We start from the raw sequence: 17,607 nt of genomic DNA on the forward strand, positions 1-17,607 counted from the left end.
AAATTTGTTTATTCCAATCATGGTGGAAGTGGTTTAAAAAAAAGTTTTTCAACCCTCTGAAGTAAAAGAAATTAGACTCAAGTGGCCGTAACTGAGCTTCCCATCGGATTACTGTGCAAGGTCCCCTTTATTCCCCCCGCGGTGGATAATGCGTGTTCATTGTGGTTTATCTGGAGCCGGTTTCTTTTACACCCTCAGCCTGTATAAAGTCGAGCTAGGACCGGGGCCGGAGAACTGGACGGCATCTGGGAGGCAGCATCCACAGTCCGGAGAGAATGAAACAGTCGGGAACATGAGCAACTCCATGTGTTATTGACGCTCCCCGTGGTATGAGCCCCACTTTTCGCCTCTCAGTGCAGACCAGGAACCATTAGAAAGAGGAGGGGACGGCATTACGGATCTCCCTTGGAAATCCCCCCGAAGACTGTGTGCGCTGCCTTGTTCTCACCCTTCCTTTTCGTTTCTCGCTCCTGTTTCTGACCTAGAATGATCGAGGCTCGGGCCCTGGCAGGACCGTGAACAGCTGGCCAGCTTGGTTTGGCCACCTGGCCAAGACCAGGTTCTGAGAAGCAATGATGATGAGGGCCTTCGTCTTGTTGGCCGTCTTTGTGGAAGCCTCTGCGAAGTCCTGCACTCCGAATAAAGCAGGTACGCCCTGGCGCTAGGCCTTTCAGGCATCCTGGAGATGCCCTGAAACCTCCCTTTGCAAAGCTCAGAGCTCTGTGTATCTAGCCAAGTAGAAAGCACTTAAGTCCCTCCCCCTTCCCCCCCGCCCCAGTGCCAATCAGAATTTTCCCATAAGAAGTAAAAGAAAAATGTACTAGATAAAATTAGACTTTCTAAAAATCAGAGAATAGATGGATAGAGAGAAAATCTCCACTTTTTAAAATATTTTCCACTTGATTTGAATTTCTATCCTGTGCCTTGGATTATCGTTTCATATGAATGGACATTTTTTAAGTGAATGGATATTTTTTATTTTAAGGTATGTGCTTATTTTCATGGGATTTAAAAATATATATACAGGGTGTCCCAAAAAATGTATACACACTTTTTTTCTGGTAGGTCAATTGAAGTTTCTTTCTTTTCAGATTTAACCCATTGGAATGAATAATTATTCAAAGTGTGTGTACATTTTGGGGGGACACCATAGATATATATATCCAATCAATCCAATCTTGTTTCATAGGTATATTCCTTGAAATAAATTAAAGTTTAAAAGTCGGGGAATTTTTTTTGGGGGGGGGAGTAGGAGATCAATCAAAGGACTTATATGCATGCATATAAGCATAACCAATGGACACAAGACACTGGGGGGTGGGTGGAGAAAGGGCATTTCTGGGGGGGTGGGTAGGGGAGGCTGGGGGAAGGTCAATGGGGAAAAAGAAGGAGACATATGTACTACTATTTGTAATACTTTAAACAAGAAAATAAAATTTTAAAAAATGTGGGGGGATTTTGAACACATATTAAGTATCATGCAGATATCACACAGATGTAGCAAAAACTATAAAACTGGAACTTGAATAACTGAGGTTTGGGAAAACTTTTGTCACAGCCCATGAAGGATAACAGGGAAAGTGTTTTTAACCAATTGTTTTGCATGTTTGGGTATCGCTAAACCCACCGATACTTATGTAGATCAGAGTATCGCTAGAACCCACTGATACTTATGTAGATCACTATGATCACCATATCTGATTTCCAACCATATGTATCCTCTTTCTAGATGTCATTCTTGTGTTCTGTTACCCAAAAACCATCATCACCAAAATCCCCGAGTGTCCCTATGGATGGGAAGTACATCAGCTGGCCCTGGGTGGGCTGTGTTACAATGGGGTCCATGAAGGAGGATACTACCAATTTGTAATCCCAGATTTGTCACCTAAAAACAAGTCCTATTGTGGAACCCAGTCTGAGGTAAGTTCAGGCCACACAATGAGGAGTCGCTAAGGTGAGAGCTGTGCCCAAGAATAAGATGTCTGCTGTCCATTCTTAGGAAGATTTAGAATTCACCCATTTCCTTTTAAGAGTTAATCTCATTTCCTGGAATGTCAATGTCATTTAAATTCTTCTCTTCTGCCTAGTTTAGGTGACTCTTTGGATTTGAATTTTATTCTCTTAATTGGTTGCCAGAGCCAGCGAGGCTACCTTCTGTGAATATAGCAATGTACATTTCCCACCTCTACTTTGCTTTGAGGTCTGAGCCTGTGCTCAAAAGCTGCTTCCTGGGTTGGATGGGTGGGACATCCTCTGCCCCAGGCTTTGAACGGGTGGTAAAGGGCATTGTAAAGGAGTAACCAAACTACCACACAATTCATAATGAGCTCTTGTGAACTACCCAGGAAAGGTCATCAGAATGTAAAGGAACCATAGACAACCTCTTGCATATCCTTTATGACAGAGGAGAAATCTGCGACCTCCCAATAAAGCCACTAGTTGGAATGGATACAACATTCAATATACAGCATTCAACTTAAATTATTTTAAACCATTGTAGTTGAACAGGCTCAAGAACTCTTTATAAAAATGATCAACCCACCCAGACATAAAGAATGGGTGCTGCTCTCAATGGCAGATATTCATGCCTGCCCATGGGGTAGTTTTCTGAGCCAACTTCAGTCACTTTTCTCAGAATCCATCTTCTCCTCATGGGGGTACAGGTCCACCTTAACTGCCTTCTTCCTTCCTCCAGTACAAGCCCCCCATCTACCACTTCTACAGCCACATTGTCTCCAATGACAGCACGGTGATCGTGAAGAACCAGCCCGTGAACTACTCCTTCTCCTGCACCTACCACTCCACCTACTTGGTGAACCAGGCTGCCTTTGACCAGAGGTAAGTTTCTCAGAGAGCGGGGGGCTGGCTGCCTTGCGTGTGCTCTGCAGTCCTTGTCAATCAGGCATGTTTCAGTCCTTATGCAAAATTCTCTCCCCTTTTCAGAGTGGCCACCGTTCACGTGAAGAACGGGAGCATGGGCACATTTGAAAGCCAATTGTCTCTCAACTTCTACACTGTAAGTGGTCTCCAGGTTCCCATGACTGCCCTGTAGCCTCTCGAGGAGAGGATGGGATCCTTCCTTGGGATTCACTCTTCCCTAAGCTCTATGCAGAACTCCAATCTTACATTCAAGCTGAGATGTAAGCATTGGTCTACCTTTAAACCTCTTTAAAACCTACATGCAGCAGGAAGGCAGATTCCTAGACTGGATGGAAGAGCTGAAAGGTACCACAGAGAAAAGAGGTCAGTCAGCCTTCCCATTTCATAGATAAGAAAATTGAGGCAAGAGAAATCCTGTGAGTTGCCAAGGGTCAATAGACAGCAAAACAGCCAATGTTAACTCTTAATCAAGATTAGTTTCCACTGCAGCCCACTCTAGAGATTTATATTTAGGATCTAGCTTGTGTTAAAACATTTGCACAGAGTAGTGAGCTTCTTGCCTGGGCCATGGCTAAGGAGAGAGGTGGGGTTGGCCTCTGCTGCCTAGTTCTTAGGTCTGCAAAGCCCTTCACTCCATGGGCTTTCTCATGGACTAATTTGGGCAGGTTGCCTAAGTTGACATCGAAGTTAAAGGCACAATTTGATCTCTCTCGAAATAAGTGCTCCAGAGGAACTAAAAACACAATGGCCACTAGCCCTGCTGCACTTCTGTTACGAAGGGGTGCTTTGTTTTTAAACCTGCAGCTTTCAGGGAGGAGGTAGATAGATAGTGACACTAGCCCAGTGGGCTAGAGGAAGACACAAGCAGAAATAGAGATCTTTATAAAGAACTAGAAGATATCCTTAGAGGCCATCATGCTCAACCCATTCATTTCACAAAGAAAACAACTATATTACCTAGAACCCCCCTGACCTTGAACTCTTTGAACTTGCTTTACTGACTTCCTGGAAGCTATGAACCCTGCTGAACTCAGAAGGGGAGAGCGAGAAGAGACCCTAATATTACCTGGTCCATTTTATAGATGAGGATCTGAAGCCCAGAGGAGGAAGTGACCTGCCCCAGATCCCAGAGGTAGTTCAGAGCAGTGCCCAGTCTGGGACCCAGATCTCCTAACCCTGCTCTTTGAGGCAGACTGACTACGAAGGGAATGAAGCTGAAGTTTTACCACCCCTCACTTGCACAGACCCCTTTCAAGGCCTTGTGTCTAATTTTTGTATTGAAATTTTTGATCCTTTTAATTAAAGAGGGCGCTCCAAATTAAGTAAGCTTCAAGGTCCCAGAAAAACCTAGATCTGTCCTTGGCCACACACACTAGTAGTTAAGTCCCGAATAAAAAGAACCCCATTAACTTCATATAACCCCCTGGACCTGTGATCAGGAAGGTAAATGCAGTGATGAGAGCCAGGCTGATGAAAGGATACTCAAACCACTGCAATAACTGATGAACTTTGTTTAGAGAGAAAAATAGGCTTCACACATTGACAACAGTCTCAGGGGATGTTCTAATGACAGGCTGTCTTTGCCATCGAGTCCCTGTCCGGAAATACATGATTGTTATTTTAACCAGATAAAATTATAGATATCAGCCTATGAAGATTTTACAACAGTGGGAAATGGAGAGGCACTAGGATTGTCGAAAATTATCACCCACCATCAGTCATGTTGGGCTAAGTTTCAGGCATAAATATCGAAATTTAGAATTGGAAGAAGTCTATTCTTTTTTAAAAGAAGAAAAAAAAATTAAGAGGCATATCCTCAGCGTCACCCAGGCCATCCTCTGGGCTGATACAGACTTCACAGGATGTCTCCTTGAACTGTTCTAGAAATGAGGCTATGGTCTCCTCTGGGGCCCTCCACAACCTTTACAGGACAAACAGGCTCTGCAAAGAGGGGGCTCTGTTGTTACAACAGATTTTTTTCATGCTGATTAATAGTCCCACTGTGGGCTGTTTCCTATGCCTGAACCACACAGTTGGAATTTTTCTTCTCCACCCTTTTTCCACTTTGAGAGCATTCTTGTGTGTTTCTGAAGAAACGGCTGCTCCCTGCATATATTTCCATCAAATTACCAGTGACAGAGCGGTGCCCCAGATTACACAATAGAATCAGTGCTCTGCTAATTGCTTAGGATCCTGAGAACTCCAAATGCTGGGCTCCAAAAACACCGGTTTTCCTCGCTATTCTTCCTCTCTTCTCTCCCTAACCCTCCCACCCACTTCTACCAATGGCACATGGTTGGTATTCTTGGCAAAAACTTATTTTGACTCCCAATCCAAAATAAAGGAAGGTCGTCAGCTTACAGAAGTAGCCTAGCCCTGTGGTTAAGAAATAGGCTTTGGTGTCACACCATTGGTTTGAAAGCCTGGTTCCACAATTCCTAACTGTGTGACCTTGAGCAAGTTAGTTAACCTCTCTGGGCTTCCACCAATGTATCTGTCAAATAGGGATAATAACAGTATTTACCTCATGGGTTTGTTATGAGGATTAAATTAAATAAGTCATTATGAAGCACTTACCAGACTGCCCAGCACAAGGTAAGTGCCCATAAAAGTAGCCATTCTTATGATTTTAGTCTTTGATTCCATTTAAAGTGGAAACTCTAAGAGCTTCTAGAACAAGCATTGTTACCTTTATAGGGTTGAATATCCATATCAGTGTGGGATTAGGGTGACGCATTTAATCGAAATAGTATTGACCACTCCTCTTAGAGACAAATGAAAAAGCTTGGGATGAAACAAATACAAGCAAGAGGCCAAAATTACCGACTTCCAGAGTCAGAACAAACCTCAGAGGTGATCAACCTTGACTTTCCACGCAAAGTTCAAAACCCTTCTCAAGATTGCTGAGAGGTGTGCTCCCTATCTCTTCCAAGGAGAGTGGCAAGTCGGGCCTTTCTGTTTCAGATCAGTGCGTGATCTGGCCCATTGGTCTTGGTTCTGTCTTCTGGAATCATGCCATGTAATGATGTTGCTGATAGTCCTTCAACTATCTCGAGCTTGTCTTTCGCAAGCTAAACATCTTCCCACTGTTGGCCGATTCCTCATCCTAGTCACTCTCTGGATGGGCCACTTGGTCAATGCCCCTGTCGAAAAGCAGAGCCCAGAACTGAAATGTTTCGTTCTAGAACTTATCAGACCAATGCAAGGCACAGCGAGGCAGAGGTGATCTTCTAGATTCTGGAAAACTCTAGGAACATGTTCTAGGACAATTTTAGCTGTGGGTAGTTTTCTTTCTCTGCTGTCTCACATTGAGCTTGTGAGCAAAAGCAACTCCCAGAATTTGCCCACGTGAACTGCTGTCAATCTAGATGTGCCCATCCTAACTAGTGGCGACTTAATCTTTTCGTCAGGTGAAGGGCCTAGGTGGCATGATTTTTCAAGCTGCTCTTCCATCCTGTTCACTGAATGAGTAGTTTATGTGGTGTGTCTGTTTCCTGGGATGCCAAAACAAACTCTACAGGCCTTACAGGGGGAAGCTATCTGGGAAGAGGGCCCTAATTTTTATGCTATAAAGAAAGCAGGGGGGTACCGTGCTGAACAGTGAAGAAACTGACCATTAAAAGTGTTTTGCTTCAGAAATGGAATCAACAGTGTAGATCTGAAACAAAATCAGGCAGGTTCCTCTGGGAGTAGAGGCATTATTCCACTATTTTAATATTCTGCTGGCAGAACCCTAGGAGATGGAGCTGGGAGGAGCAGCTCTGACTTGGTTGGGGACTACTGTGTGGTCCCCCGGTAAGTTCCCACGTTTGGAAATAGTCTCTTGAAATATGACAAATCTCAGAAAATAACAAAAAAACATTAAACACCACTGTTAATCTGTCACTTCAATGCACATATTAAGCTAGTAAATCACCTGTGATTAAGAACTTTCTTGTTTAATTATTGCAACCATTTCAATGGTGGAAGGGACTGACATATGGGAAGAAAACATCTGATTTCTAGGTGACTTGAGTCCAGGAGCCCTGGCAAGACTTGCAATCAGTAAAATAATGTAAGAATTGCTAGAAGATGATTCTGAGGCCTCTCAGCAAATCCCCTGAACTTGAACCATGTGGGGGTTAAAGTCCATTTTAACTAGCTATCCTTGCTGCCACTGTTTACCTATTGCAGTTCTGCAAAGCTCCAAGTCCACTAACCTCAATATTTTAACTAGTATCCTGGTTTAAGCTTTATGCTTCTATTAAACAAAGTCACCATCATAAAAAGATTTCTGCAAGGTAGGAGAAGGCAAAGGTTATTCCTATTTTGAAGATGGGAAGATTGAGACCCAGGTGAGTGTGGGGAGCCAGGATTCGCCCAGGATTCTTGTCTTGTTCCTCTTTGGCACAGGTGAGACATACAGTGAGTGTCTCGCTGTGACCAGCAAATCCAGACATGTGATGTCCTCATCCCTTCTAAGGGGCACCAGCATCCTAGGAGGTAGAGCTTTTCTGGTCCTGGGGGTTTCTCACTGTGGTCTCATGTGCCTGTGCCCTCTGGGTTGATCCCCACCCTCACCCCATCCCAATTCATCAGCTCCTGCCCAACCCAGTCTGAGAGGTCATAATGCCCAGTGTCAATTTCCTTCCAAAGAATGCCAAGTTCTCCATTAAGAAAGAAGCCCCTTTTGTCCTGGAGACATCTGAAATCGGTTCAGACCTGTTTGCAGGAGTAGAAGCCAAAGGGCTGAGCGTTAGGTAAGTACATTTCCTCCATTTTATATGTTTAAAGACAAAGAAGAGAAAGAAGAAAAAAAAAAGACTAGTCGAGAGACCAATCACCAGATGTTTCGAGGCATGCACCTCTCTGGCTCAAAGCGATGCGTTTTGTTTCATTTCCAGGTTTAAAGTGGTTTTGAACAGTTGCTGGGCCACACCCTCTGCTGATTTCATGTATCCCTTGCAGTGGCAGCTGATCAACAAGGGGTAGGTACTGCTCTCTGGTGCCCAGGGCGCAGAGGTGGGTGGGGCCAGGCAGATCCAGGGCTCAGGATAGCTTGGGCAGAAGAGATAGAGCCTCTTGAGTTCATTAGTGACATCCTCCTTGCTTCCAGGCTGAGTACTGATACTAGCAAATATGTATATTGTGCTTTCTGATACTAGGCGCTGTTTTGATTGCTTTAACATATATTAATTCATTTGCCTTACAACAGCTAGGTGTTGTTCCTACCATCCCCATTTCCCAGATGAGGAAACTAAGGCACAAAAGGGGTTAAGTAATGCCACATAGTTTGCATGTGGGGAGGGGGCATGTGCTCCAATCCAATCAGTCTGACACCAGAACCCTGATGAGGACTAAATTAGATAATCCATGAGGAAAGCTTAGATGGAGTACCTACTCAGTATCCAACTGATTTAAAAAGTATCATCATTTTTATTATTAATTCAGTAGATAACGAAGAGCTCAACAGTTTTGAGTAGAGGACTGAAGTATTGGCATCCTACCTAGGATGGTTGAGAAACAATACCTGGCAGGTGGAAAGGCCAGGTTAGTTAGGTGCAGTGGTGCCTATTGAACCCAAAGTGACAATACCTGACCTGAGGTGTAGCCATGTGAATGGATGATCATCCAAGGGAGGCAGGAATGATAGAAACTTAGCATCCAATTGGATATGCTGTGCAGAGAAAGGAGGAATATGTGACAAAGATGGTTTTGTATTGTTGCGTCTGCGCTTGTGAAGGGGAAGAATTATTTGTTGGTGGATGCTGGGGATGGGGCTTTCTGGATAAGGGACTTTGGATTCTCCTTGAGCACAGGGATGACAGGTCAAGCTTGAGATGACAATTGCTCAGAAACACTTAGAATTGTAACTTTGGAAAACAGGCGAAGTGGAGCTAGACTGGAGATGCAAGTGTTACCTCCAGTAAACACAGAAGAGCCCTCCCCAGACCAAAGCAGGCCAGTGCCCCCTGGTTATTTCCAGAACCCAGCAGGGCACGAGTAAACACTGGGGTCAGGGGCAAAAATGATTAGGCAATAAAGGCCGAGCTACTTTGGACCTTTAACTCTTTATTTTTATTTAACAAGCACCTATAAAGCACTTACAACATACCAGGCCTTGCTCCAACCCAGTGCTATGCAAATATTGATTTATTTACATTTCTTTAAACCCCTATTAAGTAAGTAGTATAATAACCTCTACTTTATGGATGAGAAAACTAACGCACAAACAGGGTCAGAAACTCACCCAAAGTCCAGAACTAGTAAGAGGACAGTCAATCCACGCTCAGGCGTGACCTCCCCGGGGGGTATGAATAGGACAGGCCTGTAGACCCCCATCGGAGCAACCCAGCAAAGCTTCCTGCAGAGATGGGAGCTTAGTGTGGGTGCGTATTTCACATCTGTCCGTGAGTGATTCACGTAGGTTCTGTTGATAATGGCACAATCTCAGGGAGATTCTGAAACAAATCATTGACCAACTGGACCTGAAATTACCACCCAGCATGGGGAACCTCTCAGACAATGGCCACACAGGGGCATTGCTACATCATAGGATTGCCTACCTGCAGAGAGTTCTGGGGCCGTTGATCACCTGACAGATGTGCAATGTGAAAGGAAAAGGAATGCTTGGGTGTTGGAGTAGTCTATACAGGCGTCCCTCACACTCGAGTGTGCACAGGAATTACAGGGGGAGAGGGTATGACTGTCACGCATGCAGGCACGCTGTAAACTTACCACAAAAAAGGGTCCCTGGGTGGACCCAGGGAATCTGCATGTAAGCACAGCCATAGGGAGGAAGCCCTGATCTATTTCCATACCCTGCTTAGTGGAAGTGGCCCTTGAGGTTGGGGATACATACGATATAAATGAAGACCAGTGCCAATGGGGAGAACAAGGAAGTCCACAACCGCCCAGATCCTTTGGGGTCACACTGGGCCCTTTTGGAGGAAAATCCACTTTTCTTTTCTTAAATATATTTTTATTGATTTCAGAGAGGAAGGGAGAGGGAGCAAGAGGTAGAAACATCAATGATGAGAGAGAATCATTGATCAGCTGCCTCCTGCATGTCCCCCCACTGGAGATCGAGCCCAAAACCCAGATATACGCCCTTGACCGGAATTGAACCCAGGACCCTACAGTCCACAGGTTGATGCTCTATCCAGCTAGGATGGAAAACCCACTTTTTAAGAGTGCCTGGCAAGATTAGAGTAGATGAATCATCAGGAAGTTTGATCCTATGTAGGGAAAGAGACTCCCGTGGTGATTGTGTGGAAACCTACCTATGGGCATTCCACCACCCAGAGAGATCAGCCCCAGAGGGGCAGGTGCCAGGGCCATTGCCAAGAGGCAGCAGTGCCAGGGCCTCTAGTCCTGCCCATGACTTGCCACCTCCCCACCCCCCTGTCGCTCTTACGTTGTTTTCCACTGGCTGATACCATGCCTTGGGCACTTCAGCTTCAGGGAGCTATTTTAAGAACTCACTCTTGAGTTTATACAAGAATCTCAGGTTTGTTGACCAAATGATCCTCTAAGAGTCTTGTTTCACAGCTCGGAAAATGTCCCCGGCTCTTTCACTGTTCCGAGGCCACCACCACCAGAGGCCGGCCTCTGACCCCTGTTCCCGATATAAGGCACAGCGTTCAAGCCTGGCTCCACTCACTAATTCTCAGAGTTAACATTCCTTCAGTCCTGTCGCTGACTCGGCCCCTGATGTCTGATTCTGGTGGGAAGGGGTGGGAAGATACATCATGAAGCTCCTCCGAGTAGCTGGGCTGCTCTCTGGGGCATGTGGAGTTGGACTGATAGTCAGAGACACACTGGTGGGGGGCGGGGGAGGGGGCACATTAGTGTTGGCCAGTGGTCTGAAGCTTTTGAACCCACAGCCCTTTTCCACAGAGGACAGATTCCGGTGCTCCTGTCACCTGCAGACAATGAACCTCCACACTCGTGTGGGCCTCGCTATACATTCCCAGGAATGACTAACTGCTCCCGACACCTGGTTGAGTGTCTGAAACTTGAATAGGGAATCAGGATGTGTTTGGTAAATGAAAAGTGTTTTGCTTAAACCAGGGTTTCTCGACCTTGACACCATGACCTGTTGGGCTGGGTCATCCTTCGTTGTGTGTGTGGGGGGGGGAGGTAAGGGAAAATGGGGGAGGGGCGTCTGAGCATTGCACAATGTTGGACAGCATCCCCGGCCTCTGCCCACCAGAAGCCAGTAACACCTTCCCCACGTCCTGACGACCACAATGCCAAACGGCCCCCAGGTGAGAACAAGTGGCTTCAACAAATGCCCATCTGTGTCATTATTTTTCTCTTTGACGGCAACTGTTATATTTGGGACTTACACATAAACAGTACAAAGAAGAAAACAAAAGCTGTCCATAATTCCACCACTCCATAACAGCCAGGGGGAACATTTAGATGGCATCCTTCCAGTCCTTTTTTTTCTGTTCTTATATTAAAAGTATGACCACATTCGTACACAGGTAATTATATAATGAAACAGAGAGGGAATTTAAATAGCACAAGGTAAATTCCGATTCCCAGCGGCAAAGCCTCATGACGCACTCAGAGAGACATGAGTTGGGTGTGACTTGGATGCAGGTGGCGATGGCAGCACCGTGGGAAATGCTGTCCCGGCACCGCTGTCTCTCTCTTTACACATGCAGGGAGTCTGTGCATACCCGTCCTCCTGGCGGGGGGGAAGGGAGCGGGGGACAGATGTGCGGTGCCCTGACAGGTGGGGGACTTCTCCTAAGTATCACCCCACACCGGATGTAGCCTGGCTGTAGAGTGGGGAGGACCACACCCATCTCAGAGCTCCTCACCTTGACCCCGAGTCCTGGGGAGGAGTGAGATGCTGCCAGTCACAGGGCTCCGGAAGGATAACGTGCTTTGGAGGAGCCCCGAGGGTGGTGCCGCTCTGCATGAGCGTGCCCGAGAGGCTCTTGCTCTGTCACAGGGTAACATCTTCTCTCTTCCCTCCCCCTCTCCCCGCCCCGCCGCCATGTGCTTCAGCTGCCCCACGGATGAAACCGTCCTGGTGCATGAGAACGGGAAAGATCACAGGGCGACCTTCCAATTCAACGCCTTCCGGTTCCAGAACATCCCCAAGCTCTCCAAGGTTTGGTTACACTGTGAGACGTTCATTTGTGACAGCGAGAAGCTCTCCTGCCCAGTGGTGAGCCACCTCTCCCCACAGCGAGAACGTTGGGGTGGGGGGCTGGCATTGGAGAGGCTGTATTTTTAGCCGGGACACTGTAACCAGACCAGGGCAGCTGCGTGCTGAGGACATTCTGGAGGGAAGGACACTGAGTGTGGGGCAGACTTCTGGGCCCTGTCCACCCCGCCACCAGGCTGCACAGTCTGGCACGTGTCACTTGACCTCGGAGCCTGGCTTTCTCTTCTCTAAAGACGGAGTGGTGACCAGTCACGGGCACCCTTTCCTTTCCAGAGAGCCAAGGGGAGGTAAGATAAAGGTGATGCCAGATGTGGAAATGCTTTGAAAAAGGTAAAAGCACAAGTGAAATGTAAAATCTCAGTGGCAGCAATAGGTTCTGGATGGAAGTCAAAAGGCGGGTATTTTTAGCTCTTGACTGAATAGTTTCCCCTCCTCAGCCCCTCCCCCCACCGAGAAGTTTCAACAGCATCAATCAGCAGGTGTAGCAGATTTGGAGACAGTTTCATTGCGACCGGACGTGACCCTGCTCCTCTGGGCAGTGGTTCTAGCAGCGGTTCTCAACCTGTGGGTCGCGACCCCTTGGGCGGTCGAACGGCCCATTCACAGGGGTCGCCTAAAACCATCCTGCATATCAGATATTTACATGACGATTCATCACAGTAGCAACATGACAGTTATGAAGTAGCAATGAAAATAATTTTATGGTTGGGTCACAACATGAGGAACTGTATTTAAAGGGCCAGAAGGTTGAGAACCACTGTATCTAAAGTGTGGACCAGGGCAGTTTTAGTATCACCTGGGAACCTGTTAGGCGTGCAAATCCTCAGTCCCGCCCCCAGACCACCTGATGCAGAAACTCTGGGTGCTTCCCCTCCCCAATCTGTGCTTTCCCAAGCCCTTCTGGTGCTTCTCGGTCACCCTGAAGCGAGAACCTCTGTGTAGAGACCTAAAGGGTTACATACCAAACGTTTACCTCTCAGATCTGTTGGAACTAAAAAGCTTGGTGAGAAGGACACGGCATTTCTGAAGGGGGCGCTTCTCACTGGCCTATAGTAACCAACAGACATGCGATCATCCTCTCTGATTCATTTGGCCAGAAAATGGTCACGTATGAGCACAAATAGAGAAAGAGAAGGAAGCAAGACACATGTAACAGTTGATAAAGGGATAATTATTGGCACGACATTTAAAAAAGAAAATGAACCAGAACACACTTTGAAAGTGTCCACCTCTCCACGCTGCTGAGAGTGACTGTAGGAAAAGCCTTTCTTTTTTTAATATATTTTTACTGATTTCAGAGAGGAAGAGAGAGGGAGAGAGAGATAGAAACATCAATGATGAGAGAGACTCATTGATCTGGTGCCTCCTGCACACCCCTTACTGGGGATTGAACCTGCAACTCGGGCATGTGCCCTTGACCGGAATCGAACCTGGGACCCTTCCGTCCACAGGGCAACGCTCTATCCACTGAGCCAAACAGGCCAGGGTGGAAAAGCCTTGTTTCTTACCCCCTCCCCCAAATTGCCCATCCCTCCCACGCCAGCTCGAAGAATCAGTACAGTAAAGCGTTCCTCCCTTCCTCCCGTGAAAGAAGGGCTGAAGATGTCTTTCTGAGTTGTTTTTAAAGAGAAGGTAATTAGTATCTGTTAGCTGGGGAATTTGGACTCCATTAAGTTGGAGGCTGTTCTTTTAACCTCTCGCCTTTCTCTCCTGTGTTTCATTTCTCACCCCTCCCCGCACCCACCCGCCTTCCACCGCCTCTCACCTGCGCTCCTCCTGGGTCCTCAGACTTGCGACAAGCGGAAGCGCCTCCTCCGGGACCAGACAGGGGGCGTCCTGGTCGTGGAGCTCTCCCTCCTCAGTAAGCGTCTCTGTGGCCCACGTGGCTGCTCGCTCTGGGCTGCATCCACAGGCACAGGTGGTTGGAGCGTTTTAACTGAATTGCCAAACCAGTTGTGCCTGTAGACACAACCTGCACCTGCAACTCGAGGCTTCTTAATTGGGGGATGGATAGCTCATGCCAAACCAAGGAGTTAAGATTAGCCAGCTGCCCTGTGGCCTGAATTCCAATGCCCCCGAGGAATTAGGATATGCCGAGCTTGCAGACAGCGCATGCCTGCCGTCAACATTAATAATAGAAAATGAGATGTGCTAGGAACATCCAGTGCAAGTCAACAAACTTTTATTGGGCGACCAGAAGTCTGGGTGGCCTGAGCGCTGGGGTTTCAGAAATAGAGGAGCCCCGCATGGGCTTTGTCCTAAAGAACTTAGCATCTTGGGGGGAGAGAGACTTTAAATGCTAAGGAAAGGGAGATATGATCAATGGCATTGGGGGAGGGGGCCATAGAGTATATGACAAGGGATTCAACCTAGTCCAGGGCTTAGGGGAGATCTCTGAAGGTTATCCGACTATGGCTGGGGGTGGGAAGGAGGGGCAGTAATCCAGGCTGCCACTAGATTTTTTTATGGCCTGCAAGCCAAGAATCTTTTTATGTGGTAGAAAAAAAAATCAGAAGACTCATATTTCATGACACATTAGAATTATAGGGAGCTCAAATTTCAGTGTCTATAAAGAAGGTTTTTTTGGGCCCAGCCATACTTGTCCAGCTGCTTTCATGCTTCATCCGCAGCGGCAAGTGGTCGAAATAGAGACCACCTGGCCCACAAAGCAGAGATGTTTACTATCTGGCCCTTTCCAGAAAGTTGACCAACCCCTGCCTTAGAGAGCAGAGGGGAAAACGGTGTGAGAGGGAGCCGCAGGGGAACAGGCAATAGCGCTAGAAACTTTGTCGTAAAGGCCCCAGGGAGCCTGGTGGTTTAATGAGGGGAGGAGACAAGTTTATGTTTTAGAAACATAGCTCTGATCTTAAACCTTCAGCATTCTCTCTCTTTACTCACTACAGGCAGGGGATTCTCGAGTCTCTATAGCTTCTCAGGTAAGGAGAAGAGGCGCCTCTGGGAAATGTCATGGGCAAAGCTTTTAACAGGCAGATATGTGTGTTAAAGCAAGCTTACCTTTGGCCCTAGCAAAGCCTATAAGAGTTTTCAAAAAATGACTCTTTAAAGTAGTGGTCGCCAGCCTTTCAGACCTCACGGACCACCAGTGGTCCACGGACCACTGGTTGGCGACCGCTGCTTAACGCGCACCTGAGTGGGGCAGAGTGGATGGAGGTAGAGCAGGGAGAGAGGGGCCAGGGGTAAATTGGAGGGAGCAGAACCAAGTCCCACTCCCCAAGTCTCAGCAAAGACATCACCAGATGGCTTTGCTTGTTTCCTACATGTGGAGAACAGATCAGTGATTTTCAATGACCTGTTCATTTAACAAATATTTGACTTCCTGCTATGACCCTGCCCCTCACTCACCTTGGGCAATGACCTCACCCTTCCAGTCCCCCGTTTCCTCTATGAAATTGGGCTAGTAATGGCCCTATCACACATGGCTGTTGTTTGGATTAAATCTTACAGATAAGGGCACCAAACAATGCCCAGCACACAGCAAATATCAGTAATGATTAGCCATCGTGACTATAACACCGCATCAGGCGCTATCCTAGACCATATAGTTACTGTAGTGAGGCTGGCAAGGCCCCTGCCCTGCCTAATACCTACGAAGTGTTGGGGTGGGGGAGGAGGGGGAAGGATTTAGCAGCCCAGGAAGCCTCTCAGAGGAAGAGACATTTCAGCCCAGGCCCACGATCTCCCCCGAATGATGAGAAGGAGGCAGCTATGCAAGGAGCTGGGGTAAGACAGTTCTATTTATTCACAAACTCACAGATGTAGAGTTTGCTCTTGCAGTGACAGGAAATCATGTAAACGGATTTTTTAAGACTCTAATCCCAGATGGAAAAGAAGTTGTACAGCTAAAGCCCTGCAGTGAAATACACCATCGCTGTCTTATCCAAGGTCAGATCCCCATCTGCCAGAGGTGCATATCCCAAGTGTAGCTGTTGGATTCTTTGTACTGATGAAAGTGAGCAACACCCCACCCCCCACCCCTGAAAAGGATGGACAGGGCAGACTTTGTATAAAATGTGTAGAATTTATGAAAAGCGACTTGACAACCCCCAGGTGGACGCCTTTGTTAACGCTCCTGCTGAGTAGTCGTGGGTCCTTGCTGTTTCTGAGTGTGCTGCCTCCTTTGCTTCACAGATGTTCTCCACCACCTCGTCGTGATGCTGGGGATCTGTGCCGTGTTATAGGAGCCAGGCAGGCAGGCAGCTGCAGCTTCTCCGTCCAAGGTCATCTCCGTGGATGACACACTCAGCATTTTCTGTGCTGCCAAAAAGCACACACAGAAGACCGCGTTGTTGGGGAACAGGCAATAGCGCTTTGCCAAGTGCGTGTTCCAACGATTCGTGTGAATTTCAGTGATTGTTTTCCTTTGGTGCCCCTCTTCCTCTTGTTACTTCCTGTGGCTCTGAGCTCCTGGAGTCCCCCTCCTGCAACTGGCGGGGGAGCCTTCTCTCCCTAAACTCAAGGCAGGGCTGTGGTGGACTCCTTTGAAAGCTCTCCTGATTGTAAAAGACCAGCACACCCAGCCAAGTGCAGCTGAGCATGTTCAGGGGAATACAGGGCATATCCACAAAGTCAGTGCTCAGGACAGAAGACACAGGAAGAGCCAACTTTGACGAAGAGGCCTTTGCCATTGATGCTGCCGATTCTAATCTGAGGATCAGAGCTGAGCCTCAGGGGTTCCAATCTTTCAAACCAAGGTGTGGGGTTCAGAGTGGAATAGAATAGTTTTTGCTCAAATCTCCACAATATAAAGGGGAGTAATTCTTGAGCTCCCCCAGTGCTAACCCAATTAATCTTGTTATAGGGTTTCTTAAATATGTGTAAACATTACATAGGTGTAAACTCCTCATTTTTATTGCTGATATATATTTCTAAAATCAAAAGAAGCTTACAAATTAAAAATAGGAATACAGCTACAAAAAGAATAAAGCTCACATGAACATTAATTTCACATAATGTGGCATTGACTACATGGAGCTGCTGCTTACGGCATGACTACAGAGTGGCAGCCACGACAGGTTCCCTGGAGCTCTTCAACCCCGTCCTACCGTAGGCCTTGTGATGCTCACTGCTCTCTTTTTTTCTATTTGCTCTACTAAGAAATCCTCATTTGTACAGATTGGTCTGACCTCATTAAGCCTCTACTTCAACATTCAAACACCTGTTTTGTCTCAATAACTTATGATCAGTAGAATGGAACCAACAAAAAAATTCAGAAACAGAAATGCAAATTTGGCCAATGAATCTTCACAGTGCCACACCCTCATAACATTACCTCCCACCCCCCAGTGACCCAGAATATGTCAATATTAGTCATTTTCATTGTCAACAAAACAAAAATTGAATAAAGCAATCCTGGTAGAGAATTGGCAGATTCCCACAAATGCACTGTAGACCCTGGTTTGAGTCTGGAAGCTGGAGTGAGACGGAAAGGTCAGAGGTCTAAGTTCTTTTCTTAGTCTTGTACAGACTTAATTAGTGGGCTTTTATATATTTGAGAAGTTTTGAGATCTGTAGTTTGATGGTTCTTTTACAGTTGTGTTAAT

The 17,607-nt window shown here is 46.7% G+C and overlaps 1 protein-coding gene across 1 annotated transcript; it reads left to right on the forward strand.

The window, feature by feature from the left end:
• Window positions 1-572: 572 nt before the first annotated feature.
• TECTB (tectorin beta) lies at window positions 573-16,245 on the forward strand (the record flags this gene model as incomplete). The annotated part of the gene is made up of 10 exons (XM_081104936.1): window positions 573-648; window positions 1,730-1,920; window positions 2,696-2,838; window positions 2,944-3,016; window positions 7,516-7,619; window positions 7,764-7,847; window positions 11,884-12,046; window positions 13,835-13,907; window positions 14,950-14,982; window positions 16,196-16,245. The coding sequence occupies 10 exons, from the start codon at window positions 573-575 to the stop codon at window positions 16,243-16,245; spliced, it is 990 nt and encodes a 329-aa protein (XP_080961062.1).
• Window positions 16,246-17,607: the final 1,362 nt, after the last annotated feature.

Source organism: Myotis nattereri, assembly GCF_964212035.1.
Source record: "Myotis nattereri genome assembly, chromosome: 13".
In the NCBI taxonomy this organism is placed as follows: Eukaryota; Metazoa; Chordata; class Mammalia; order Chiroptera; family Vespertilionidae; genus Myotis; species Myotis nattereri.